Genomic DNA, 25,942 nt, shown 5'->3' with positions numbered 1-25,942 from the left:
GGCAGGGGAAGGAAATGCTCACCTCTACTGCTAATTTAACTCCTCTGAAAAGAAGCTTTTTTTAATTTCTTCTGAAACTCTGCAGGTAAATGTGGCCTAAATTGGGCCCACTACCCACAGTGGCAGAGGGGAAATCTAAGTTATTTGCCTAAAAGCTCGTGCTAGAAGATGAATGTACTAAACTTTTTTCTATGTCTCCTTTTTTTGTTTGTTTTTTTTGTTTTTTAACCTGACAGCAGAAAACCAAATTCTCAACAGATTACATTGAGTAGGCTTCTTATGCTGGGCGTTGGTCTTCCCTCTGCTATACAGGGAGTTGGTTACATGAATTTAGATTTTTTAATTAATTAAGAAAAGACAGGAAAGAAATGTTTGTGCAGAATGAATTGAGGGAGGTCATTAGGCTAATCATCTTTTCCTCCAGGACCCCGGCGTCCGATTCTATCACAGGCACGACTCCAAATTGTATTTTTTTTTCAGTCCTCAAACCACTATCCAATTAGTACTTGTTTCCATAGCAGCTACTTCCAGAAACAGCTGATAGGGCTTCTTAGAGGAACCAAGCCAAACAAGGCCACTCCAGTCTAACGAGGACAGTTTTGGTGTCCATGGTTGCTGTGTTCCATCGGAATATTCTATGAATCGTACCCCTGGTGATGACCAACTGGAAGCTTAGAGATTTTCAGTGACTGCTGCCTACATCTGGATTAACATGAGCTGCCTGTGTGGGTCCAATCTGAGTATTTCTTTGTATTAAGAGACCTGCCTGTTACGAGTAGGTTGCAGGTAGAGAGATCTGTCCCGTCAGCAAGCAAGACCTATCCATCTCCCCAGCCCTGAATCAGGATGACACCAGAAGAGAGGTGTCCTAGTCACAGGGAATGGGCAGAGTCGCTTGGGGTCATGGCTCTAATAACGCTTTTCTGGCCCGGACTGGAGATGACGGGCAAGCAGATGGAGCCAGTTGCATGGGGCACCCCGGGAAGAGCCTGTGCTGATTTAAGTGGCTGGTTGGTGGCTCGGAGCTCACGGCTGTCTCATCGGTGTCTGGCCAGCTGTCCCCTCACTCTGTGCCCTCCCCTGTTTCAGCCTCTGATCACCTTGGAGGGAAGCATATCATTCAAGTTTACTTCGGAAGGGATGAACACCATCACAGTGCAGGTCTCAGCTGGGAACGCCATCCTGCAAGACACGAAGACCATCGCGGTGTATGGTGAGTGCCTGTGTGCATGGGCCCCTGGCTGGCCCCACGCTTAGGGCGGTAGGGTGCTTGTAGGCTACCAGAGACCACCAGGCCTCCACCCAGAGAACAGAGGCTGGTGGTGGAGAAAGAGCTGAGTCAGGTCTGGTCTCCTCCCTTGGGGGAAATGTGATTTCACCAGCAAAGTTATGGCCCCAAGACCCCCAGAGCCTTTATTGGTTTGTGTTCTGAAATGGCTCTTCTACTCTCACTCACCTGAAGTGGGATAGAATGAGCTTCATTACACGTAAAGCTGATTCATTCCATTTGGTATTTTGGCAGTGTTTGAATAACAAAAACCCATTAGAAAATAGTTAATATTGAGGCTATTTTAAAATTCAACTTTAAGAGTCTTGATTATTAAGAACAATATACCAATATCTATATATTCTGAAAATCTCTCCCTCAAATATGTATCATCAAAAAAAAAAACCAAAAACAAAAACCGACTCTGCTGGATGAAAAGCGATGAAGGGCCACACAAGCAGATGTCTCGTATCATCCTAGATTGGATATTAGTTTGAACAAACAGCTGTACAGAACAATCTTCTAATTGGTTGGGAAGTTGAATATAGTCAGTATTGCATGGAGTGAAAGTTTACTGAAGTGGAAAGGTAGGATCACTGACTGAAAATGCGGGATTAAAAACAGTTTATACAAATTGATCTCATTTTGGTAATTTTTGTCTGCAGAGAAAGATAGGTATGCACTGAGTGTTATTAGTGGATGATAAAAATGTAAAGTGTATTTATTGCTCATATCAAAGTGGTACATATGCATCATGGAAAGTTAAAATTTAAAACAACAAGAATTTAAAAGAAGTTAGGAAAGGTAAATGCTGTGCAGAGACAGAGCAAAAGGGAGGGATGAAAGGAGGAAGAGATAGAGACAGAGAGAGACAGAGAGAAACTAGCTAGTGGTCCAAATAATATCAATTGCCCCAGTCCCAGAATTATTTGGTTCTGATGCAGATTCTGCTTTTCATTGCTCATCTTGCCAACTGGACCTTCAAATTCAAAAAGTAATTTGTAAGGAACTTTGAACAAGTCTGAGTACACTATTCTTCGAATGCCCTATGAATCGTATTAGATTCATAATGTTTCCTCCCTCCTCCCCTCCCCTGCCCACTGCCCCCCACCCCCAACCGCCTGCAAGAGGCTTGAGAAGTCCAAACAGTAACTGAAAGCAAACCAGGGCTGTGGTTTTCCTAACAAGGTCCCGTCAATGAGGAGACCTCTCAGCCAGGTGGACAAAATGGAGGAGAGCTTCTGCTTCTTTTTCCTTCTGCATCTCCTTTCTGTACTCTGGGAATGCACTGAATCCTCACAACAACCCTAGCAAAGGGTAGGTGATGTTATTACTCTTGTTCCTTCAGCAGGGCAGGTAACTTGCCCCAGCTTATATGTGGCTGAGCTGGGCTTCTAACCCAGCCTATCTAGACCCAGGGCCCATGCTCTGTAATGACCCCACTAACCAGTTCTCATGGCTGTTCCATGTGAGGCTCTCTCTCTCCTCTCTCTCCTCTCTCTCCTTCCTGGCTGTCATGGGCATCACGACCCATGACACCCCACATGTGTCCTCTTGGTTAAGCCAATCAGCAGCCTCATCAAAACCATGGAGAGACTGTTAAACCTAGAAGGTCTTTGGGCTTATGTGGCCCATCCCATCATCTCCCAAATAGGAAATTGTAGCTCAGAAGTGGGAAATCTCTGGTTTCAAGTCATCCTGCTCTTCAGTGACAGCTCCAGTAATAATAATAAACAGCGATGGTAGTGATAGAAATTAACATTGACAAAGCCCTTACTAGGATCTCTTCTAAGCACTTGATAAATATATTTCCTTGAATCCTCTGAGCAGACTTATGAGAAATATGCTATTTTTACTCCTATTTTGCAAATGAGAAAATATGAAATAACTATAAGAAACAGAGCCTAGGAATTGAATCCAGAAGGAATGTCTCTAACCACCTCGCACTCCCTCGCCAGGCTTACCTATTCCTCTTCTAAAATGTCTTGAACAGTGTCATCCAAGAGTGGATCACTCTCCATCCAGTGAGTTACCTTCACTAAAAACGGTCTCTTCATCCAAAGCTTGAGCAAGGAAGTGGTCTTCCCTCCCCTAACCAAATTTCTGAGCAAACATCCTTAATTCGTCTTCAGTTAGATGAAGCGTCAGTTTCATATATATCACTAGAACATTTTAATGACACGCGTGACCTATTAAAGACAAATTATATCACACGGAGTTCAACGGGCAAGATTGAACTCAAATGAAACAAAAGTTGAATATTTTTAAACCCTGGGATGACCTAATGGAAAAGTACTGGAGGAATTTGGGGGTGAGGGGATTATCAATGTGATTAGACCATCCGTGTTTGTTAATTGTGCTTCTGGAAATTAGGCTCCTACCCTCCAGGAGACAGAGGGCCTTTCTTCCTTCCTCCATTTCTTTCCTTTTCTTTCCTTGCTCTCATAGTATACATGGCAATAGTATATCGATCTTATTCTTTTATTGAGATACAGTCGACCTACAACATTGTATTAGTCTCAGGTGTACAACATAATGATTCAGTGTTTGCATATATTGTGAAATGATCACCACAAATCTAGTGACCCTCCAGCTCTGTATGTAGTTACAATTCTTTTTTCCCTTGTGATGAGAACTTTTAAGATCTACTCTCTTAAGAATTTTCAAACTTACAGTACAGTATTAATAATTATAGTCACCATGCTGTGACTTACTTATTTTATATCTAGAAGTCTGTACCTTTGGACCCTTTCACCCATTTTGCCTACCTTCCAACCCCTGCCTCTAGCAACCACCAATCCTCTGTATCTGAGGTTTTGCTTTTTATTTTGTTTTTGGATTCCACATATAAGTGAGATCCACATATAAGTGAGATCATACAGTCTGACATACTCCACTTAGCACAAGTCCCTTAGCGTACCTCCATGCTGTCACCAATGGCAGGATTTCTTTCTTTTATGGCTAAATAATATTCCATTGTATGTCTATACCACACTTTCTTTATCCATTCATCTGTCTATGGACAATTAGGTCATTTCCATATCTTGGCTATTGTGAATAATGCAGCAGTGAACGTGGGGAGGCAGATACCTCTTCAAGTTAGTATTTTTGTTTCTTTCTAGTAAATACGCAGAAGGGGAGTTCCTAGATGATATGGTAGTTCTATTTTTAATTTTTTGAGGAACCTCCGTACTCTTTTTCTATCTTTCTTGATGGTTACATTTCAAAGAGATGCCTCCCAGGTTCCTGCGAGACACATTCCTGGGTTGGAGAAGGTGCGTATCTCAGAAGAGCAGAGAAGGAATTTACAATTGCAGGTTTTCTAAAGTAAATGCTCTAAGTAAAGAGACATCAGAGACCTGCAGTCAGGAAGAAACTTGTCTAAAATTTAGTTAAGCTGAGGGGAACAGTAAGGCCCTCATGGTCAGACTGCAGGAAGCATTATATTTGGGAAATTGACAGGGGAAAAACTGTCCACCCAAAGCCACGAAATAAACTGCAGTAAAGAAAATCTAGTTAATCTAGTTTGCACTGTTTTCCTTAATTTGCTTCAGGGCACAGGTTTGCTTTTAAATACAAAAAAGAAAATGTAAATGTGTAGAATTCATCTGCATCAACAGCTGCAAATACACATACACACACACACACAAATACAGTTGGCCCTTGAGTAACACAGGTTTGAAATGCAAGGGTCCGCTTATACATGGATTTTTTTGTACTGTACATTTACAGTACAGGACTATAACTGTATTTTCTCTTATGATTTTGTTAATAACATTTTCTTTTCTCTAGTTTTACTTTATTGTAAGAATACTGTATATGAAAACTAACATACAAAATATGTGTTAATTGACTCTGTTATCAGTAAGTCTCCTGGTCCACAGTATGCTATTAGTGGTTAAGCTTTTGGGGAGTCAAAAATTAAATATGGGTTTTCAACTACCAGGGTGAGGGATGGCATCCTAAACTACACATGGTTCAAAGCTCAACTGTGTGTGTGTCTGTGTGTGTCTGTGTGTGTTTATTACTGGTATTTACCTTTTTTAGTGCTCCCACATGCACCTGTTTGTTGAGTAAACTTAAGTATAACACTCCTGTGTCCTGCTACTGAGCTTGCTAAGTTATTACAGAGAGAGCCACATTATTTTTCTATTTGTGTCTTTTTATTAAGATAAACAGCTTCCCTTGTAGATGAAGTTTCTACAGTTGGGTAAGGGGTTCAGGGAAAGTGAAAATGACATCAATTTATATCTTTAAAGTGAAAAGTTAGGACTCAGTGGCTGATTCCTTGGGTACTCCCATTTACCATGTTACTAATTAAGGTGAATTTCATTATTCTACATCAGAACTGAAGTGATGTTCACATAGGTGACCAGTGTCTCATAAAATAGTCAAGCTGTGAAAAATACATCTTTGAAATAGGCTGACTGCCATAATACACCCCCTGTAATTTAAGAGTCTTCAAACCCTGCGTCTGATAAGTCTTTAGCATTGTTAGGAAATGTGCAAGTGGGCTTTTATGTCTCCTGAATGTATAATCAGCATTACGGATATCACTGAGCCCCTACTGAAACATGAAGACATGCTTTAAACAAGAAAGAAATGTTTGTTGAATAAGTAAATGCATAAATTACAGAGAGCCTCCAGTGTTATGTATTTATTTATTTAACAAATTTATTAAATGACTAGCTAGTAATTGAAAACCTACCATTTGCTGGGTACCATCTCACGGGGCCAGGAACACGACCTTCCTGTCCTCATTGACCTTATGTCTCAGTGTGGGAGACAGACAGTAAAAACAAAAGAATTTAAGTGGCAAGGAGTGCGAAGATGACAAATAGGGTCATATGATGAAGGGTATCTGAGGTAGCAGAAAGGAGGGTAACTCAGTTTGCTAGTGGCCGAGTTTCTCCTGGGAGAGACTGATGGGTGATGAGAAGGAGCCGACTGTGCCATATCTGGAGAGTGGAATGTGCTCATGAGGGAAGGAGCATGGCAGCCCGGAGGGGTCCTGGAGCACAGAGGAGCATGGAGTAGGCAGCAGGGAAATTCGGCCCGGGGTTCTATGGGATGATGAAGGCCGTGGTAAAGAAGCTGATTTTTTTTTTTTTTTTTTTTTTTTTTTTTTTCTAAAAGCCACTAGCAGGTGTTAGGGTGGTGACATGACCCGACTTGTCCGGGACTGAGTTCCCCAGGGCTGGGCTCTGAAACCCATCACTGTCTTGGGCCAAGGCCACGCCTCTCAGGTGCTGACCACAGCCACTGACCGAATGTGACAGGCATATGGAGGCAGACTCATCCCTGGCACACAGGGGACTCCTCCATCACTGCCATGAGTCAAGGACTCCCTGACAGTCCCGCCGGACCTTCCCCACGCTTCAGGGCGGTCACCAAGCCTCCCTCCCTTCCACAGGTGTCACATATGCATCTCAGTGCTGCAGTGCTCCCTTGCTCCTCAGCCTCCCTGTCTTCTCCTCCTAACACCCTTGCTTTTGCAATCCCATCCTACTTTCGGGAGGACCAAGATGAACTCAGAGGCTGCAAAGACAATTAACAAATTCTTTGAGTTAAGGAGTTTAAAATTCCATGAAGTAAAACTTCCATACAAGCAAAACATAGCAACAGAATGACTCTAGTAATAATTATAATCATGTAATCAAATAATAATTATAAAATCATATAATGATAATGGGAATGTGTGCAAGACACAGTAGTGCCATGGAGAGAGAGTGTTGAACCATGGCGGGGGAGAGTATGCCGTCGCTAAGTGCTCGAACTAGAGCTTGAACGCTGTGTGTGTGGCAGAGAGAAGGGATGCGCATTCTGTGGGAGGGACAGTGTGTGCAGAGGCCCAGGGTCAGAAGCCTGCGGTGCATCCAGGGCACTCCGGGGCTCTGGTGTCCTCGAGGGCTCAGTATAGAACCGGGACCGGTGGGCAGAGGCTGCAGAGCGAGGCATGGGCCAGACCTACGGCTCTGGTTTAGAAAATGAGGGCTGGGAGAGACAGTAGATTTCAGATGGAATAGCAGATTTGTCTTCTAGAAGGCTGTCTTTGGCGAGTGGGGAGGAAAAGGGCCCTTTGTCAAGGCTTTGCATGCAATATGTAACACACTTTCGAGGAACCTATTGGACTTTGCGTAATCCCCCTACTGTTGTATCCCCAGAGGAATTCCGATCCCTTCGCCTGTCCTTCTCTCCGAACCTGGATGACTACAACCCTGATATCCCTGAGTGGAGGAGGGACATCAGCCGAGTCATCAAAAAATCCCTGGTGGAAGTGAGTGCAGACAGTTCCTTCTCTCGCCGAAGCACATTCTCTCTCTGTCCTCCAGGAGCTGCACGGGGAGGGACCCTTGGGCCAAGAGTGGCCAGGAAATAGCTGGAGCCCATGGGAGGTCTGCTGGCCACCTGCTGTCTGCACCGCTGATCCCCACATGGGCAGGCACAGCGTAGGTGCTCTGGGTGGGGTGATGAAACTGGGAGCAAACACACGGTCCTTGAGCCTCACGAAACTCTTCTTCCACTCAGAGGAGAAACACGTGGAAATTTGTGACCGTCCTCTTCATACGGCAGGGTTCGTGCTCAGGTCACTAGCAAGTGCAAAATCAGCCACCGTGCCCAATACCGAAGGGGCACGGCGAGAATGCAGTTCACGAGAGCAGCCCTGGGCTCCAGCCTCGCAGGCGTGAGCACTCAGCACGTGATGATCAGTCCTCTCTGTCCCTGTTCTTTCAAAGGCATGTCTCTGCTGCTCACAGCCCCAAGAGGAAGGGATTATTGCAGGCAAAGCAACTGAGGTTCAGAGAGGTTAAATAACTTGCTTAGGTCTCACAGCTGGTGAGTGATGAAGGTAGTGAATTGAAGCAAAAGGTCTGAGTCCAGGGTCTGGGTTTGTACGTGTGAAACACGGCCCCCTGTGGTTTCAGGGAGAACAGCAAGGTGGTGAGGTTTATCCCTGTCTGAGGAAGTATCACTGACAGTTTGAGAAAACACTTTTTTTTAGGCACATCACCCCCTGCAAACATACAATTTCATGAGTGAACAGAGGAATGGAATATCTGCTCGTGGAGCTGCTCGGATTTATTGTACAAACCCAGAAAATCAGAGATGAGCTCCCTCTCCCCAGGGCATCTTCTTAGCCTAACAGGAAAATCCGTGTAGGGTGTTTTATACATTGTCTCCGGGACCCAGCACATGATGCCTTGTGACACAAAGTGCTGATGGGATAAAGGCATTCAGAAAACAGATCTCACATCCAGCCTGTTGGCAAAGGGCTGGCCTTCCCCATACTCAGGCCGTTATCTGTGTTGATATTGATTTAGCACTTACAGTACTCCCATACTCTTCTCAGTGCTTTGCATTTTTTAGCACATTTAATCACAAAAGAAGTAGCGTATTATGTAGCTACTATAATCATTCCCATTTTACAGATGAGGAAACTGAACATAGATAGAGACTTAAGGTGCTCTGGCCACGGCCACACTGTTAAAAGTGAAGCTCTGGAGTCAGACTGCCCTTGTGGTTTCCTAACCTCTCCATTCTACGGCCATCCTTTGCTTTCTCCCGTGGAAAAACAGGGATACATGGAACAGTGGGGTGGAGAATGCTGTCTTCATGCACCTCTGCTGCATAAATGCCACCTTACCTTTGTCTTCATGACTCAGCGTCCACGACTGCCGTGTGGCTAAACATTAGGGCCACCAGGGGGCGCATCAACTAGCCCCCAGGCCTCGCTGGAATAGATCCTTCTGCCCTTGGAACTGTTTGTCCCTGGTGTGACTATGGGTTTCTCTCCTCTGCTGTCCAAGAGTGAGGACTTACACCCCTCAATGAGTCCACATCCCCCTCCCTTCCACCTGTAGTGTTCTAGGGATCTATGACCCTATAGACCTCCCAGGTAGCTGCCCGATTCCCCCAGGTGATTTATCAACCAAGCATTAGCCCTGCAGTGACCAATCTTCCAGGCATCATTCTCTTCACATTGATAGTCTAGGGATCACATCCCCTGGGCCTCTACCTTTCCACCAGCTGTCCAGAAGGCTAGAAATTACTGCTCATCAATATTTCCAGGCTGCCGCATAGCATAATCAGCTAAATGCAGAATAAACCGTTTGGCTCCACATCTCTCAGGACAGGGTGTGATAGGGTGGAGGGGTCGATCCCTTACAGTTTCAAGGCTCCTTGTTTACCCCATCTCAGGAGGCAGCTGACCCGCCCCTGGTTCCTCGAAACCCACCCTGTCTTTGAGATGAGTAGTTACACTTGACTACTTCCTTAAGCCCTGAGGTACCTACTGTCAAGCGGACTCAAATAAACCCTACAAGAGGTACAACTTGAGGTCAATATATTTGCAGTTTTCTTCCTTTTTACTGTGTAACAGAATGGGATATAAAAGCAGTTACCTTTACCTCATCAAATGGGGTTTTTCTATTGAATTTCACAATGAAATCTTTAATCAGATATCATTCAATCAACATTTTCATACATAATGAGGATGATTCAGATATAATCTCTGAGTTTAAAATCTGGGAGGGCCATAAAACAGTACGTTAGCTGTGACCCGGGCTACTGAGTGCTAAGTATCAGGCGAAGGGAGGCTGAAGAAGGGCTTCATGGTCAGACCCAAGTTCCAAGCTCAGCATCCCCATGCACCACCTAGATGGCCTTAAGCCACTGTTGAACCTTCTTGCATCTGCCATCTGTCCCGCAGAAAGAGAGATGCTGCACCCACCTCCCGCAGGGAGAAATCACTGCCTTAGCCCCTGGAAGTGCCATGGACGCAGGCTCCAGCTGCCTTACCCCGTGTCATGTCCCTTTCCATGAGGCTCACGTCCTGCCTGCCTGCTTGCCCACCCCACCCACCATGTCTTCCTGCCGCCCTACTGCCCGCGAGTACTCCATGCATCCTTACCACCTTCTCCTGTAGAACTTACGTGAGCTTCTGTCTCTCCCTCAGGCCACCGGGGTCCCAGGCCAGCACATCCTGGTGGCGGTGCTCCCTGGCTTACCCACCGCCGCTGAGCTCTTTGTCTTGCCCTATCAGGATCCGACTGGAGAAAACAAACGGTCGGCTGAGGACCTAGAGCAGGTGAGTCCCCCAGGTGATACTCAGCTTCCACAGAAGTCTGAGCCACACCCCCGCTGGTACCAGACCCCCCAGCATGGCAGCTCTGAGGGATCCCAGCTTGAGGGTGAGGGCGCTGGCTGTTTGTGGTCTTCTGTTTCTCACCCATAATCTGCGGATCCTAACTACAGCTTCACCGCCAAACACGCGCAAGCATGGGCATTGCAGGTATTAGCTGACCTCCTCAGAATGTACCTCCACGCTGTAGAACGGAGGGCTTACGGTGAATTAGATCAATCTATGGGGCAAACTGTCCAAGATAGTAAGTGGGGAAAAAGCATGTGGCTGAATAATACATGGAAGTTGAACCCATTTATTCCTTTTCTGACTTTCATCACAAGAATGTCATTAGAATCAAATGATATGCGATGCATGATACTGTTTTTAAAAGGTATGACTTTTATACATATCATAAATCCTCTGTATCACCACCATGCTAAGATGATCTGATTTGTGTTTCTAATAAATGAAGTAATACTGGCTCCAGACCACCTTTGCTGGCTGTGTGGGGTCCATCTTTTCTTCATGTCTACCACCTTCTGGAGTAATAGATTCTGTGTGTGTGTGTGTGTGTGTGTCCTGCCCCCTTCCATCTCTGTTATCCCCCTCTCCTCCTTTTAACTTCAAAGGAGTCTTTAATCTTGTGTAGTGAGAATGATTATTATATTGTTCTACTTTCTCTTCCTCTTCTTCCCATTTTCCTTCCCCTTTCCCTTTTTCTTCATCATCGTTCAGTTAAAATCATCAGTCTTGGTCTGGTTACCCCATCAGAAACTGCATGATTTTGGTTTCTCAGTGCTTTCTGGCAGAAAGATTAAAAATAGGATTCTTCTCAGACTCTGAATAAATATTGGCTTTTTCCCCTCCAGTACGTGGAGTTTTTCACTTTGCTTAGAATGAGTCTGTAATCTAGTCACATGATCTCTCGTCTTTGAAGATGGCTTGAGAACCTCCTATGACAGCCTTATTAACAACAACCCCGAATTACAGCATGGCCCACCTCCTAGTACACACGTTCCTTTCAACTGCACTTTCTCACTTGGCAGAAGGCTCACCTCTGTAATTTTCTCCATGTGCAAGTAATGAAGAACAAACCTGTCCTGAAAAGCCCTGTTGAACTCCATCTCCTAGTGAACTGCGATTGAAGAGCCCACAGCAGGTGGACAGCAGTCCATTGGATTTGCATCTGACTCCACCCGGCCCTGGCACTCAGCTTCCCATTATTTTCCACAAATTATTATCTGCACCTGCAACTTTGTGGGAGAACGAAATGGAAGGCTTCTTATCCCAGCACTGCTGAGAACCTGCAGGGGAGGTAGATGAGTATCTAAGGCTTGAGGTATGAGCATGTGCAGTCATTCTTCCTCTGAAAATCGTATCAGTCTTCCATGAAATCCAGATCATAACCTTTTCAAGTATGGAAGAGAGTCCACACTTAGAGCCAGCCAATTTCCAAGGCATCACATCATCTGGGCATCCCTGTTTCTCATGCTTTCCATTTTTTTTTCCCTAAAAGTATCATATTTTTTAGATGTTTTCTTGAGAAATGTGGGAAGAAGAGGGGTATGTTCTGTAAAGTTTCTTTTGCTTGTGTAAGAATGTATCTTGTTTTGACTCTTTTCTCTGGAGCTCTTGTTTCCCTTCATTCTCTCTCATCTGACTACCCCCTACTCAACATTCTGAGAGTTGAGTAACTGTCTCTGAGGCCGCCGGGTGTCACTGATGAGCCATTGAGTCAAGTTTGAAGGCTGTGTGACTTAGCATTTGGCACACATTGTAGGGAGAACAGCCATTTCATTAGAAAGAACACAGGAGTGGGGCACCTGGGTGGCTCACTCAGTTAAGGGTCTGACTTCAGCTCAGATCATGATCTCAGTGTCCTGGGATGGAGCCCCACATCAGGCCCCACATTCAGTGGGGCATCTGCTTCTCTCTTTCCGTTTGCCCCCCCTCCCACTTGTGCCCTCTCTCTCTCTCTCAAATAAATAAATAAAATCTTAAATAAGAACACAGGAATGGAGAAATAAAAACCAAATTTCTAGTTTTAGCTCTAATATCCATTGTATCATTTATAGATAAAGTAAGTTAGGACTAGGAAAGTCATGTAAGTCAGCCAAACTGAGGCAATCTATAATACCCATTTCATAGGGCAAGAGAACATTCAAGAAATGACATGCAAAGTACTTGGCTCCTAGTAAATGCTCAGCAAGTGGTACATAGATTCTGGATACATTTGTGGCAATCTCGAGATAGGAAGAGGATATATGGAAACGCAAAAGGGAAGTTTAAGCTTGTGAAAGAGACTATTTGGTATAGTCAAGGGCACATATTGGAAGCAAGAGGCTGGCAGGAGTAAGAAGAAGATGACTGTATGAAATTATACAAAATCGAGAAGAGAACGAGAACAGTAAGAAACAGAAGGGATGTGCATGAGTTGACTACACAGGAGTGAGGGAGCCCCATCTGAGTTTTCATGTGGATTTGCAGCATGAAGGAAAACAAGCTACCAGGCTAGCATTGTACGTCTGTTTAAGGAAATTGCAAGTGCATCCACCTTATCTAGGACTCTAACCAAACAAATGCCAAACTAGGCACATAAGAAATGCGTGTCTTTGTCGTGGCGAATATTCTTACCCTGATTTAAAACGTGCAGTAATGAAATCAACATATAAAACTGAGCCTCGTGTCAAGATATTGTGAAACGGGCTGCCACTGGAAACCTGTAGTTTTCAATGAAAGAGGGTTCTTTGACCCTTCTCGCTGACTCAGTCCTTTTAAAGTGAGGGAATTGATGCCCCAACACGAAGGAGTGACTTGCTTGAGGTGACATAGCTCTTCGAGACAATGAGATGCTAGTTGTGTTTCTTCGAGGAACTCAAGCCTGTGGCCCCCACTCCGCCCTGCTGCAGACGTGGATTGGATGCCACTTTGCTTCCGTGGGCCTGAAAGTACCCAAGGCTGTTACACCAGGAAATGAGTGAGAAATGCATTGTTTTGTCTTGAGTTTTTGTACCTTTTTTTTTTCTTTTAGTTTCTGATGCAACTGAGAGAGAGCCAACTCAAACCAGTTTAAGCAAAAACAGTGAATCTACGAGCTTATTTAATGGGGAGATCCAAGGTTACAGTTCAAGCATGGATTCATTCAGTGAATTCAGAGCCACTCAAAAATGCCACGAAACACCCCCCTCTCTCCCTCTTTCTCCGTCTCTTTTCTTTGTTACCCCATGGGGAAATCTGCCTGAGAATGAAGCCAGCAGGCAGGAAGGCGAGGATGGCCACCAGAGGCCCGGGCTTCTGTTTAGTCAGCCCGTCAGCCCCATCGGAAAAGCAGTGTCTGTCTCCCGAGAGCACCGCGAGAGCTCCAGGTGGACAGTTCTCACTGGCCCGACCTGGGCGAAGTGGACATCTCTTCCCTCATCCTTGTAGTCAGAGGGACGGTGTGCTGGTCCCAACAACTTAGGTGTTTTACATGCCGCCTGGATCAGGGGCTCAGGAAGCCTCTCCAGCATCAAGTGGACAGAGAATGGGGAAGGACATGGTTCCTCAAGGAAAATGGGGAGAGAGAAGTAACACCAGGCAGACAAAAGCAGCTGACTGTCTTTGTAATAAATTACACAGAAATTTTAAAGGAATGCAGAGCAGAAGCAAACAACAGAAGGAAATGCTCTCCACCACGTGCCCCGGCCCCTGCCCTCCCCGAGGTCTGCACTCCAAATCCCAGATGGAACTTGGGAAGGGCTGACCTTATCCTGGTGCTCTGGCTCCTTTCTTGTAAGCGTACCACACAGAACCCCCAGCAGGGGAAGAAGTGGGACCCTGGCTAGACGGGCCCGGGAAACTGCAAGGGTGAGGCCCCAGCAAAGGGCTCTTGGCTCTTCTCCCTTAGCTTCCCCAGGGGAGCAGCCACGCTGGCTCAGATCAAGCTATCTTGTCTGTGAAATAAATTGAAAATTCCTCACAGTGAGAAGTACTTGACCCTGTTATCAGGCTAACGTGCACAGGGTTAATCAAGTGACCTCTGTCTGGGAGGGTTCCACCAGTCTTTATTTCAGATCTCTGGGGAGTGAGAAAAGGCTCACTTGCCCTTAACTGGCCTCATCAGGGATAGCACATCCTGCTGCCCCAACTGCTCAGGTCTGGAGCAACGCCAGCCCCCCCCCCCCCCCCCCCGGCCTATACTCCCTTGCTTCTCTCAGAGTCCTCAGAGGGGAGCAGATGTATATCTGGCTCTCCTGGAGGGAGGAAAGACCACCATGTTCTATCGAGAGTCTTTGTGACACTGTGCTGGAGAGATAGGGAGCCTACCTGTTGTCCTGCAGAATCCTTAAAGGGCATGAAAACATTTAAAAAGAAACAAAAAGATTATGGAAAAAATGTCAACTACCGTCACTGAATTTCCTCCTTGGCTGTTTTTATTACCATATACCTTTGACCGATGGAGAATACAAAATCCAGAGAAAGGAAAGGAGCCTCTGAAAATGGAACCATCTATTCGCAGCATTTTAAGGAAGTAAAGATTCATTATGAACTATAATTGATAATCTCAAACTATTACCCACATAATCTACCCTGTCTGGATTTTTTAACATGGGGAGTTGGATTATACAAGTACCTGGAGTTCACAAGGAAGATCATTAAAGCAGGAAACTATAATTGAAAGGTGATTAGGTAAGAGTTGTACTGGAAGGGATATGGCCAAGGGAGACAAATTTAGAGCTGGTGATGGGGAATACCGGGAAGGAGATATGTATAGCCAATGTGTTTCTTCATTATATCACCCAGGAAACTTCTCAGGCACTTTAATCAAGATGATTCTTTTGTGCTAAGAAAGAAGGGAATCGGGTAAGCTAGTGTTAGCTAGAATTAGTGTTTGGTTCTGTTGCCCTCCCCATGATTTTATCCAAAAAATTATGTTGTATGAATTGGGAAAGCTCTTCCTGTGTTGAATCCAAAAGGAAGATTCTTCAACTGCTATTTCAAAAGACCTTAATAATTTAACAGGATCAGGAATGACCTGGTGGGTCAGCTCCAAGATCATTACAGGCAAGTATCTCTGAACATGGCACCAGAATGCTATTTATGTTCAGTAGGGTTTGCATTCCTCCTGCCAACTTCAGAGATAAACGTTAGTATTTTGGCCCAGTGCAGCTTTATCATTGATAAATCTGCCAAAGACCATTGCACATCTATAGTTTTTACCTTGTACCACTTCTTTGGCTTATATGTTTCATAAATTTACCAACTGCTCTGTTCTTAAATTCTTTCTTTCATGTTTCAATATTTGACGCTTTTCATTCTTATAATCTGAGAGTGTGTTTTCTCCTATTGGTTTCATTAAAGATTGTTTCAGCATTAAATGTATTCTTTGTGTGGCAACCGTCACTGCTGTTGACTATTTCCAGCTCACTTCCTTCTGGATACACGGTAGGCTGGTACCGTGTGCTTCTTCTGTGGGCAGAACCATGCGACTGATTCTGGCCAATGAGCTGGGAGCAGAACTGATTTGTTTCCTTGTAAGCAGAAGTATTCAAATACCAGTTGTAGACCCTTGAGGGCTCCTTTTCCCCTCCTGTGGTTCTGTGGACAGAAACATTTGGGGGGGCCAGTTCTACCAGCCTGTGTGACCATAATGAACAAAGCATCACTGTCCGCCTGCATTGGGTATGAAGTGGGAGCCAGAAATATATCTTCACTGTTGGAAACGTCTGAGCCTTTAACCCTGTTACCCCAGCCTAACCTAGCCTGTTCTGACTGCTGTACTTAAATTTTATATTTTGTGAAGAAGATACAGAAGAGAATTGGTGTTTTCCCCTATAGCAGGTCCCTCCCACTATGCCGTGCTGATGGGAGCTTTCCAAGTGTTTTTCTTGTGTCCCCACTGTGTTTTTAACTGGTACTTGAAGGCAAGTGTGGGTTGCACTGGAATTCCAGGCCGAGTCCACCAATGGGCAGATACCAAGAATAATGTGTTGTTTCTTTGGTCATGATTATTTAGGAAGAGAATAGAAAATGGACTGTGTGGGAGAGCAGCAGGAGAGGGATAACAGCACAAAGGGTACGTGCAGTTTGCTAAGACAACACACTTTCACTGGACAGAGAAAGAAAAATAAATATATTGAACTGGCTCCAACAAGTTCAGCGTCCCAGCAGTCACCATTACTCCACTTAGTCTCTATCATGCAAGGTTTTGTCCTTCCCATTTAGTCTGCAGCCACCAGCCCTACAGATTCCAGTTTATTCCACTCCTTTCATAGCCAAAGTCTCTCCCGATCAGTACAAATTATATTGACTGGTGAGCAGAATGTGGCGGTCCAGGGGAGAGGGTTGGCAGTTGCCTGTTGGCACAGCTCGTACTGAGCAGCTGACCTGGGCCTGGTGTTACAAGTGGGCCTCACAGATGAATAAGAGGTGGCAGCATAATTAATGAAATGCTGCAGTGGATTTTTTTTTTTTTTTTTTAATTTCCTAAACCTGCTCAGCCAGCCCTCTTCCCATATATCTCTTGCTCTCTCTTTTTGTCAGCTGGTTCAAGGAAAATGTTTTTAATGAAAATGCCCCAGGATTAGGAGTCAAACAAAACTGAAGTCTGGTGTCAACTCTTCAAATATTAACTGGGTAAACTTAGGTATGTTCTGTAAGCTCCATGGTCCTTTCCATGGAGATACCAGCACTAATACCTAAGACATGCTATGTTAGAAAAATATTGAGAAATAGGCAACTTTGCCGATATAAAGGGTTCAATGCATATATATTATATATATGGTGTATATACTTATGTATATTTTATATAAAATATATAACAAGTCATGATGTGATAGAAAAATACAGAATAAACAATTCTGCAAATGGCTTGAAAAACATTTAAAATTGTGAAAATCTGTCAACAATTTCGTACTCATTTGAGTAGAGAATTACATGGTTCTAATTGAGATTACTCTTGTATGCAATGTACATTTCATTTGGTTTTGTTTCTGTGCATAATTTCTTTCCCATAGATACATGTTCTTTACCACATGTCCTTTGATGCAAGTTGAATACGTGAAACATACTTTGTGCTACCAGATTATTTTGGCGTAGCCTGCTTAATTTTGTAAATGATACAGATAAATCCAGTGAAGCAATGTTATAAACCAAAACAAATCCAGGAAGTTAATTGTTTTCACAAGGAACTCTCCTGGAGATTATAAATTAGAAATATGTTGTTCTGATGAACACTTTCTTCTGGTTTAGTTATTTATACCTCTCACTTGAGGAAAAAACATCCTCAGGAATAAGAAATAAATATCACTTCAGCTGGTTGAAAGAGAGAAGTCTTTCTCTTGCGAATACATATTTCCCTTTTGGCCACATGATGGATTCTGCAAAACAGGGCAATTCATTAATTACTTCTGACAAGTCTTTCCCATTTGAGTTAAAATATTCCTCTGCAAATATAAACATAGATATGTACACATATATATGCATATGTATGTAAATGTGTATATTTCACACATATATGATGTATGTATGTATACAGACACACACACACACACATTTCTGGGTTTCATTAGCAAAAACCTTGCTGATTGACCTCTACTAAAAGTCCTGTCAGATTCCCATAAAGACCTTACCAAGTAAATTATAAGATAGAATAGGAACCAAAAATTCCAACACTTTATAGAGATCACACAGGAAAAACATTCTGCACAGTGTGTGCTAGAAATCTGTTCCTATAAACCCAGAGCATTCCAGAAGATTCCCAGTGCCCAGGAAAAAGAGTAATAGAGAGCCTAATATAGAGGAGAAAGTTGTTTTCAACATAATTGTATCACAACCTTGTTTTTCTGCATGGTATGCCAAATGAAAGCATTTGAGATGCTGAGCTTGCACTGGATCCCAGGTGCTCAACTGCAGGTCACTGACAGTCATCCCAAGTTCCTGTTGTTGAGCAAACAAGTTCATCTGCAGGGCAGTTCAGTTCCATTACTCATAGGGGGGTCTGCCGGGGACTCTCTGCTTCAAAACAAAGCCATCAGGCTCTGCTTAATTGGTAAAAAGATCATTCAGAGGTGTCATTTTGGCAACTCAGTAGACTAAGTGAAACTGGACCAATTTTTATAAAAGGATAAAAAATGGTTGTCAGAAAGCATCTAACTAGGGACCTCTGGGTGGCTCAGTTGTTAAGCGCCTGCCTTTGGCTCAGGTCATGATCCCAGGGTCCTGGGATGGAGCCCCACATCCGGCTCTGTGCTCCACGGGAAGCCTGCTTCTCCCTCTCCCACTCCCCCTGCTTGTGTCCCCTTCTTGCTGTCTCTCTCTCAAATAAATAAAAAAATTAATTAATTTTAAAAAAAGAAAGCATCTAACTAGACTTAAATAGCTTATTAAATAAAATATTAAATTGATGATTAGACTACTAAAAATAAAGTAAGGAGTTCAGATAAAAATAATAGGAGCGTGATTTTCCCTGATAGCTTTTCAGAAATTGTTCAGAAGGATAAGACAACTGAGCTGGATTTTCTACTTTAAACAAGTGAACAGAACAGTTTCACCTTTTCTATCAAACCTATCTTTATTCTGTTACTACCCAAACATGGTTCTTTGTCCTTTGTTGGGGTTCTGTATTTCATGGCCCAGAATCCCATAGGTCTGCCCAGTACATGGGTGTCAGCCTGGGGAGTGTTTTAGCTAATGTCCATAAGCAGGAAACAAGGATCAGCCAATGCATCACTGAGATTGTGCTTACAGTTTGTTCCAACTGTATAATTTATTATTTTAGTGGAACTATATTTACTGTTCAATAAATATTCATAAAGTATCTATTCTGTGAAAGCCACAGCATAGAGTTAGGGGAAGAGGAAGGAAGCACAGAGAGGAATAAGATGGACTACTCTCAAGAAGTAAAATTAATGCATACAAATCTCACCAGAATGTATAAAGTGTACATAATTACTTCTTTTAAGTTTTTGTGTATAACAAATGCTCTTTCAAAAAACTGGGGGTGAATTTTCTAGGATAACACAGGATAATTTTTTAAGAGCAGAAATGTTTGTATCTACTATTAGTTTGTCCTATTTTGTAGCAATTAGGATGTAAGCTTAAAAATCACTATGTGTACGTATTCTGGAATAAAAACTCAAAATCATACAAGACTCATTTATAGAATTCACAGGCATAACATTAGGACGCCTTGGTAACTACAGTAAATACTTCTCAGGACGTTTGTTTATTGTTGGCATGGCAATTTTGGAGGCACTCACTGTAACACTTCTCCTTTCAGATATCAGAACTGCTGATCCACAAGCTCAACCAAAACTTGGTGCACTTTGAGCTGAAGCCTGGGGTCCAAATCCTTGTCCACGCAGCCCACTTAACAGCAGGTCAGTTTCCAGGTCCGTGGCTGCCGGCTGGTGGCTCTAGCAAAGGGGGATCCCAATCCGCTTTTTTGGCATAGATGAAATGATGGCACTGCTAATGAGAAATAAGAGCACCAGTCTTTGGAGGTTCCCTTACTTGGCGTTTTTTGCCCTAATGCGGATCCGTAAGACAGCAGAATAAGAAGACTTTCCTACTTAAGTCACTGGCAAAAACTGTCAGGGAATCACCTAAATACATACTCCTCAAATGATGCCATGCTCCTTCTCAACAGAAGTCTTAAAAATAAAGTTAACCCAGGGGCACCTGGGTGGCTCAGTTGGTTAAGCAACTGCCTTCGGCTCAGGTCATGATCCTGGAGTCCCAGGATCGAGTCCCGCATCGGACTCCCTGCTCAGCGGGGAGTCTCCTTCTCCCTCTGATCCTCCCCCTCTCATGCTCTCTGTCTCCCATTCTCTCTCTCAGATAAATAAATAAAAAATCTTTAAAATAAAAAAAAAAAATAAAAAAATAAAGTTAACCTTACAAATAACTGTTTTCCGATCTTTCTGCAAAACCTTATTTTCAGTTATTTATGTTATAAAGAATTTTCTTTAAGTTTTGGGATAATGAGTAGAAATAACTGGAACTTAGGCATTGCACAGGGCCATAACCAAGATAAACCCTGAGTGGGTCATGCATGATCTTACTATCATTTAGCTTCTGTCTCTTCACCTGGAAAAGCCGGGGGGGGGGGGGGGCCTCCTTCTAAGGCTATGTAGAAATCTCAGTGATAACTCAGATAATTCCAAGTGTATAGAAATAGATATTATTGTGTTACATTAATAATAAATTAACAATATTTATTGAGTACTTATTTTTTCAGAGTATAGTGCTGGTGCTGCATGGAATACAAAGGCTAACAGGAAATGGTCTTTAGTCTCAAAAACCATATAATCTGATTGTGGTGTGGCATAGTTGGATGGTAACAGTGTGGTGGTGTGATGAGGTGCAGGAAATGGGCAATGGCGGGATATCTCATGAGTAAAGTGAATACATGCTTATATAGAGAGGTGATATACTTAAGCACTTAGACTTTGCAATTTTGCAGCCAGATCGTTGGTTTCAGTCTTAGCTCCTTCACTTACTTGCCATATAGACCTTGAGAAGAGACTTAACTTCTTGGAAGCTTTGAAATGGCACTAGCACCGATGTCCATGGGATTATGTGAGGATGAAGTTAATTCAGGCAATGCACTTAGAGTAGTTCCTGGCACATAGTAAACTATTTTTCCCTTCTTTTTTTTATTATTAACAATCAAAGTTGTATAGGAAATTTAAAGCAGAAAGGAACTGCGTGTATTCATAATGATACAGGAAAGCTTCATGGAGAAGATGGTCTTTGGGAAAAGATGGAAAGGATTAACCTCAAGAGACCATTCCAAGCACCAAAACCCCAAAGAAGGAGTGTGAAAGTCTCCAGAGCTTTGGGGATGCTGAATAAGTGGAAACAAAGAGCAGCAGTTCTCACTTCCATTCTTTGGATTTCTGGAGATTCCAGAGGTGTACCTAAGTCTAGAGGAAGGCCAAGCAGTTTGGCTGCTAGCCTCTTTTCTGTTCAGATCATATATTGTTTTCTTTGTTTATTAAGGTTTCATGAAATACTTTGTTTAGAAAAACTCCCACTGCCTTAAAAAAAAAAAAATATATATATATATAAAAGTCACTGTTGTGAGCATGGGAAATGGAAGAGGAGCATGGAAGTATGCCAGGCTGCAGTTTGTACTTAATTTGGTGGGCTCTGGGAAGCCATCAAGATGTTTAAATGGAGGTGTGACTGATTCAGAGTATCCCTTGAAGAAGATGACTCTTAAGAGCAAGGAGGATTGAGGAGAGCTGGTTTTGTGTTCTCCAGCCTGCCATCCTAATTCATCCATTGAACAGGCATTTAGAGTGCCTGCCTACTCTGAGCCAAGCAATGTCCTCAGCATAGGATAGAGTCTGTGCCCTCATGAAGCTTCCACACCTGGGGAAAGCCATGCAGGGAACAAATTAACAGATGCTACTTTCTGAATTGTATTGCTGATGAAAATGCCATGAAGAAATTGAGAAAATGTGAGAGTATAGAGAACAATTAAGCAAGACCTATGAGAAAAACCTTTAAGCCTAAGGCATGAAAGAAAGCTGCCAAGTTATCTCAGGGCATTTGATGATCTAGATTAGTGGTTTCCACTAAAAGGTTGACCTTTGGTTTTTGGTGATTGGTGGTGACACGTGGCAATTACACATGGCTCGTTGTACCAGAAAACAAAGTACAAAAATATCAGTTGTAGTCATCCTGATAGCCAAGCCACTGACAAAATTTTCACATGAGTGGCAAGTAACAACCTGAAATTGTTTTAAATAGATTTACTGATTAATTAGACAGCCTAGCCTGTTTAGGTGGCAGACTGAACCTTATCATCCTTTCCTATAATAGCTAGAGCTACTTGTTCTCTTTCAGTTTAGAGGTTAAAAACAGCTGAGCCTGATGTTCCATACTGAATTCTGGATTTGAAGGGAGGTGGCCAACTTAGCCCGTCCCTTGTAGTGCAAAATTTGCTTTACAGTTGTGCAGCTTCTAAATGAACACTATCTTCAGGCAACAAATTTTGCTGTGGAGTAGCTTGATTTATTAGAAAAAAAACTCCCTTACTGTTTACCAGGGGCCTCTATTGGAAAGGGGACCATCTAGGTTAAATTAGGCAGAGAACTAACCCCACTCCTCCAGCTCTGAAGGCCACCTGCGTTTCACACCTTTGCTTCCTCCCATACTCCCATACTTATCTTCCATCAGTTATTCTACATGCCTGATTTTTATTTAACTGATTTTCATATCACACTCCAGAGATGGTTCAGAATATCTTGCTGAATTTGAAACCTAATTTCAAATGTTACTTAGGAAGTTTCCTATAATGGCAACTGGTAGAGCTGGGATCAGGCTAAGAAAAACAGGGATCAAAAAAGTGGTAATTAGCTGAAACTGATTTAGCCAGGGCTTGGCCAGGGAAACGGATACAGCAAAGGCATGCAAAGGCATCCGTGTGGGATTCATCGTTCCACATGGGAAAGAAAGTCCATTCCCGGTAACCATGAACAGTTAATACCACCAATGTAAGTTCCAGATGGCAAAGTTGGGAATATCTGGAACTTCTCCAATTAATGTTCATGGTTCATTCCATCGCTGGGAACTTGGGGAACAGGACTCAGATCTCTGGGAAGAAGGGGTGGCCAAAAGGAAGGTATGTCACTGGGAGCTCATGTAAACCCACTGAGATTTGAAGACTCCCCACAACACAGATCAGTATGATGCAAGATTATCAAGAGAGTAAAATTAAAAAGTAGTTTGAGGCAAAACCCCAGTGTTAGACTAAGCAGTTGGGAGGAAGTGAGACAAGTCTTTGACTTCCAACCATTGTGGGTTGTTCAGGGTTCTTCTCTGTTAGATTGGACAGTAGGACCTTTTGGCAGGATAATTCCAAACCTTGACCAACTGGCATTATTGATCTTCCTATCATGACTGGCTCAGTGACTGCAGTAGATGTAGACTTATATGTGAATAATCAGCTCCAGTTTGAAGAGTAAAGGGAGAGGACATCAAGGGCTGACAGAATAATGGAATTGGAAACTTTGTCTGTGTTGAGTGTTGCCATGTTCCTCATAAAAGCGGTAAAATTGGCCCTACCCACAGGTGCAGCATCGCTCTCAGCCTGACTGTCACTACAAAAGACAAGGTTTATGTAAAGATGGGCACTTTTTGGTACCTCTGGTGAGGAAGTGAAGTATGTGAGGTATCTGTTTCCCTTAGAGCGCCCCTGAGTCGGCCCCGGCCATCTGATTGTTGTAAACTATTTGAACAGAGCAGTAGATTGTGTCTACCAAGACGCTAGAGTGAATTCTTTCACACTTAGAAAACGTGGCACACTGGGTGGGAGATCAGTGGATTGAGACACTTGCCACACTTTCTTTCATTAAGTTAAAATTGGCACAGTCCTATTTGGCTGCCTAGGAAGAAAAGGATGAAGATAAGTGGGGAAAAGAGGAAACAGTGAGGAAGAGTATTTGATGCCGAAGTTCTACCTCACTCCCTTTCCCTTCTTTTCATCCCCCCTGCAGGCAGGAGGACATAAAAAATTAAAAAAAAAAAAAAAAGAAGAAGAAGAAGGAAAAAGAACGGCGGTTTGCAACATTTCATGTCTCCTAAGCAGGATTGCTAATACCTTCCCAGGGACCATTACAGCACACTGCTGCATTCCATTAATTGCCCAGCAGATGTTCATCAGCCTTCTTTTAAAAATGTTTGAGCCAGAGTATGTTGCTAGTAAGAGAGGCAGTGCATAATTTGGTTTGTCTCCAAGGAAAAATAGCTGTCTCCTTTCAGAAATTTACTGGCCTTGTTTTGTTTTTCAAATTCAGTTCCCTGTTTGCAGGTAAGCACTTCTAGGTCTGAATGTCATTAGAGACTGACTGGATTTAGGTTGTTCGCCCCATGTTCTACCTGGGAATTCATTAGCTTTGGTATCTACACTGAGCTCAACTTCTAACGCAGTCCTTGTTTTGTTCTTAGTGATTTCAGTGCTTCTCCCTTTCTCTTCAGTTCCTCTTGAGAGCTCAGCCACTCAACAACGTTGTTTCTGAAATTCTCTTTGTGGAAAAAAGGGATTTTAAATTACATGTGAACAGGGTGAGAATGAGAAGCTGTTAAGGAGAAGTTGAGGGAGGACTGTGACCAGCTGTAGCTGTTTTTGCCTTTTGGGACCTGAAAGCATCCGTCGTGTTTAGCGGACAAAGGCCATGATGTTACACAGCCCAGAGAGTGGGAAAAAGGGGTAGAAATCAATCAAGCTGGGTCCTAGACTAGAAATGCCGGTGTTTTGACTGTGTACCTTTGCTCATGCTGTTCCCAAGCGGAATATTCCTCCCCCATTCGCCACCTCTCTCCATCTCCTCTTTGTATTTTAAGGCTCAACTCAGTGCCAGCATTTCCATGGTGTCTTTCTAGAGACTTTACTAGAAAAAAGTACTTTTACTACTTTTACTTTTTTATCATCTCTCCCTTCTCTGAACTCACATGGATTTTGAAAACCTGTATTTGTCTGATGATGATGATGGTAACCATTGTACCTGGCAGAGAACTTGCACATATCAGGTGCTCAGTAATTATGGCTTTTATAAATAATTATATGTGTAATCAATTTATAACCACTAGAGTTAGATTCAAAATCCCATTCCCTCAGTTAACCTTTAGGTTCAGTTTATTCAATTGTGAACCTGCTCCATGACATGCTGCTTCTTACTAAACAACTGGTGAGAGGAGCCTTGCCTTCCTGTATCCAACAAGCATCTGAGGAAAATGCATCTTGGTGTTTTTCTTATGTCAGGTATCCCTTCAGGAAGTATTATAGTTGTTTATGTACACATTGTGGGAAATGAGTAGATTGAAGAAAAATTAGAGTTCTGCGTCTTGGAACAAGAGAACCTAGAGACCAAGCGAGAAGGAGGGCTATTCCTGAAGGAGACTGCAGCAAGTCTGCATATCAGCATTTATTTCCCTGCCCTGGTCACTGGCAGGAGTGTTTCCCCACGTCGGAGAGCAGCCTCACTTCATGGCAGAGCTCAGGGTCAACACCTTAGATTGCACTCTCCTGACCTTATCAAACCAGACCTTCTTCACATCTTTTGCGACATCTTCCTGGAATGCTCTCTCATCCATGCAAATTTTACGCTGGCCTTTGATTTTTTGTTTATTTATATTATTTTTATTTATCTATACTCTTCCACATTTTAAGAGCTGTGATGTCATCCTAGGGAGAGTTTTTCCAGTAAGACTCACAGGAAGACATCAAATCTGATGCAGAGCATTTGATCTCTGTAGGTACTTATGGAAAAACAAAACCTAAGCTGTTAAGAAAATACCCTTGTAATGCCAGTAGTTTTCTCATTGCCCCAGTAACTTGGAATTTACTCAAGGGTGAGGTCCATTTCAAATTTATCATCTATTCTTCACACGACTCTGTGCCTCACTTTGCAATTATGCCTTCAAAATTCTGTTCATCTGGGGATGTGAGATGAGCTAGGACCCTCATTCACTCCACACTGGCTCGACCTGAGGCACGAAAATGATTTTCATGAAACTTTGCTAATTCTAAATAAAGAAGATGAAGAATATTCCATGCAGAA

The 25,942-nt window shown here is 43.1% G+C and overlaps 1 protein-coding gene across 3 annotated transcripts in view; it reads left to right on the top strand.

The window, feature by feature from the left end:
• SORCS1 (sortilin related VPS10 domain containing receptor 1) overlaps window positions 1-25,942 on the top strand; it is a 507,270-nt gene that overhangs the window by 467,161 nt on the left and 14,167 nt on the right. For all 3 annotated transcript variants that reach the window (XM_064595254.1, XM_064595255.1, XM_064595253.1), the window contains exons 21-24: window positions 1,090-1,213; window positions 7,432-7,544; window positions 10,224-10,355; window positions 19,651-19,750. In XM_064595254.1, the coding sequence (XP_064451324.1) occupies window positions 1,090-1,213; window positions 7,432-7,544; window positions 10,224-10,355; window positions 19,651-19,750 (469 nt within the window). The remainder of the gene's footprint in view (window positions 1-1,089; window positions 1,214-7,431; window positions 7,545-10,223; window positions 10,356-19,650; window positions 19,751-25,942) is intronic.

This window comes from Mirounga angustirostris, unplaced genomic scaffold (genome assembly GCF_029215605.1).
Source record: "Mirounga angustirostris isolate CCGP_5_RB_7025 unplaced genomic scaffold, mMirAng1.0.hap1 SCAF_6, whole genome shotgun sequence".
Classification (NCBI taxonomy): domain Eukaryota; kingdom Metazoa; phylum Chordata; class Mammalia; order Carnivora; family Phocidae; genus Mirounga; species Mirounga angustirostris.
The sequence above is the reverse complement of the archived record's forward strand: the minus strand, read 5'-3'. Positions and strand labels throughout refer to the sequence as shown.